The following is a 2,804-nucleotide window of genomic DNA, read 5'->3' as shown; positions in this document are numbered from 1 at the left end:
TGCCGCAGGTGCCGCCCCTCTCCTGTGGCCGCCCCAAGTACCTGCTTGTTAAGCTGGTGCCTGGAGCCGGCCCTGCACTGGAGAGACTGGGACTAGGAACTGGGAGAAAGAGACAGATCTGACAAGGACATGGAGTGCGGGGGAGAGGGGGGTGTAGGACTGGATGGACAGAGTTGTCTGTAGGAACTCTACCTCATTTGCTGAAGAAGCTGGCAGTAAATGAGGCAGGAGATTACAGGAAGGCGGGAGGGGTGCAGTGGTTAAGCCAGTTGAATGATGCCCTGCAGAACTGGATTCTTCCCCTGACTCTCCCACAGAGTTCCTATATAATGCTAAGCAAGCCACTTAAAAGAAATTTTTCACAGGTGTGAATCACTAATAGTGTGTTGCTCATGTTCTGGATGCGCAACTTGAGATGCTGGGGTCCGATTTGTACAAGTGCTAAACATTCAAAACTTCAACTGTAAGTCAGTGGGAGCTATAAAGTGCTAGGTACTCTCAAAAATCAGGTCCTTGGAGTCTCAAATTGGGCACCCAAAATTAGTGGATACCTTTGACCTTACCTGCTGTGCCTCAGCTACCCAACTGTAAAATGGGGATAATATTGCACGCTCACCTCACAAGGATGTTGTGACGATACATCCATTAATGTTTGTAAAGCTCTCAGATACAGCCAAGGATTAGTTCTGATTTCCCAATGTTGGATAGGGGCCTGTGTTTTGGAGTATGAGGATGAGAGTATCTCCACTGTCAGATCATCACAGTGAGAGGCTCAGATGTGCAGCATGGCGATAACCATTAAGTCCTAGGTAGCTATCAATTTGTTATACTATGCAGTAGTCCTACTGTACATGGTTGTTAACTTTAATGACCATATATAAACGGTGCGCGCGCAATGTGGAAAAGATATATAATCACTGTGTTATGAGCCAACATGCATGGATGAATGTTTATGCATTACAATCAACACAGGGTGACTCATCCCAGTAACTCACTCTACACCATACCTACAAATGCCACCCCTACAGCAGCCAGATCTGCTAGCACAGGCCCCTGCTCTCATGCAGAAGCCTGTTAAAGTCAAAGGAGATATTCTGAGGTCTGTGCTAGGAGATTCAGTTGCAGTGGGCCTGTAAATTAATAAGAACAATAAGGAATTGTATATAATATTTTCATTTATTCAGAACTGTTTCTGCAACAACTTGGTTTCAAAGTGGCAAGTCCATATTTCACATTGTGAGCTGCAAACATGCAAAGTTCAGCAAACAGCTTCTGCAGTTCCCACACATAAGCAGCTGTATATCAACTTTCCACCCTGAATGATTTCTCCCTAGCTCTGCATGTAGTAGATGGCATAATGAACAAGATATTCCTATGTGTTATTATGAACCAGACACTAAACGAGAATGTCAGGGGGATTCAGAAATTCTAAAAGGGGACATTTTAAACACACATCTTACCGATGTTCTTCTGGATTTCCATGACTAAATATTTCTCTGGTGTTGTACACTGGAAAGTAAAATCTTCTTTTACCCCAGCAGTTATCCTGAGTTCAGATTTGCATATTTTTCTTGTACAGATTTTACAGTATTTTAGTTGTGGAACAGAAGACCCAGGTTTAATTGTCACAGTGATGTTGTCCGCAGCATGAAGGAATATTGCAAAAGAACCTGAAAAGAAAAAAATAAATATGCTTCAAAGTAATTCGTATGTGAATATCAGATAATTTCCCCACACAGCCAAGAATGCTACATTTTTAAAGAGTAACATTTTAACCATGTTCTTAAAATTTGAAATGTTGAGCCTACAAAACACTCTTTATACCTACTTGAAACAGCTGCAAAAAATCTGCCTGTTGCATCTGCCAAATTTTTTGGTTATGCTAAATGAGAAAAGAAAAATGTTGAATGTCACATAAGAACAGTCATACTGGGTCAGACCAATGGTCCACCTAGCCCAGTATCCTGTCTTCTGTCATGGCCAATGCCAGATGCTTCAGAGAGAATGAACAGAACAGGTAATCATAAAGTGATCCATCCCCTGTTGCCCATTCCCAGCTTCTGGCAAAGAGAGGCTAGGGACACCATCCCTGCCCATTCTGGCTAATTGCCATTGCTGGACCTATCCTGTGTCATACACAGTATCATTCCTGCGTCAGTTCACTTGTATTGTCATTGTTTTAGTCCACTCACAATTGAGATACTGACATTGACAATATTTGGGCCCAGATCCCTATGGGAGTTAGATGCCTAAATACCTTTGAGGATCTGGGCCTTACTACTCACAGTTGCTAGGTTTCAGAGTAGCAGCCGTGTTAGTCTGTATCCGCAAAAAGAACAGGAGTACTTATGGCACCTTAGAGTCTAACAAATTTATTAGAGCATAAGCTTTCGTGGGCTACAACCCACTTCTTCGGATGCATATAGAGTGAAACATATATTGAGGAGATATATATACACACATACAGAGAGCATGAACAGGTTATCAAACTGTCTGTACTGAGCTATCTTGATTATCACTTCAAAAGTTTTTTTTCTCTTACTTAATTGGCCTCTCAGAGTTGGTAAGACAACTCCCACCTGTTCATGCTCTCTGTATGTGTGTATATATATCTCCTCAATATATGTTTCACTGTATATTCATCCGAAGAAGTGGGTTGTAGCCCACGAAAGCTTATGCTCTAATAAATTTGTTAGTCTCTAAGGGCTGGTCTATACTTAGCCGCTAGTTCGGCGGCTGGAAATCGAACTTCCTGGTTCGATTTATCGCGTCTGGTCAGGAAGTGCTCGCCGTCGACTGCGGTA

At 42.4% G+C, this 2,804-nt stretch overlaps 1 protein-coding gene across 1 annotated transcript in view; it reads right to left on the bottom strand.

The window, feature by feature from the left end:
* LOC112117871 (CUB domain-containing protein 1) overlaps positions 1 to 1,630 on the bottom strand; it is a 24,692-nt gene extending 23,062 nt beyond the window's left edge. Inside the window, exon 1 of the mRNA XM_024215971.3 lies at positions 1,461 to 1,630. Coding sequence (XP_024071739.1) covers positions 1,461 to 1,482 — 22 coding nt within the window. The 5' untranslated portion in view covers positions 1,483 to 1,630. The remainder of the gene's footprint in view (positions 1 to 1,460) is intronic.
* Between the last annotated feature and the right edge of the window lie 1,174 nt (positions 1,631 to 2,804).

Source organism: Terrapene carolina, unplaced genomic scaffold (assembly GCF_002925995.2).
Source record: "Terrapene carolina triunguis isolate 2854851 unplaced genomic scaffold, T_m_triunguis-2.0 Scaffold34021, whole genome shotgun sequence".
NCBI classification, from domain to species: domain Eukaryota; kingdom Metazoa; phylum Chordata; order Testudines; family Emydidae; genus Terrapene; species Terrapene triunguis.
This window is presented reverse-complemented; position numbering and strand designations above follow the sequence as displayed.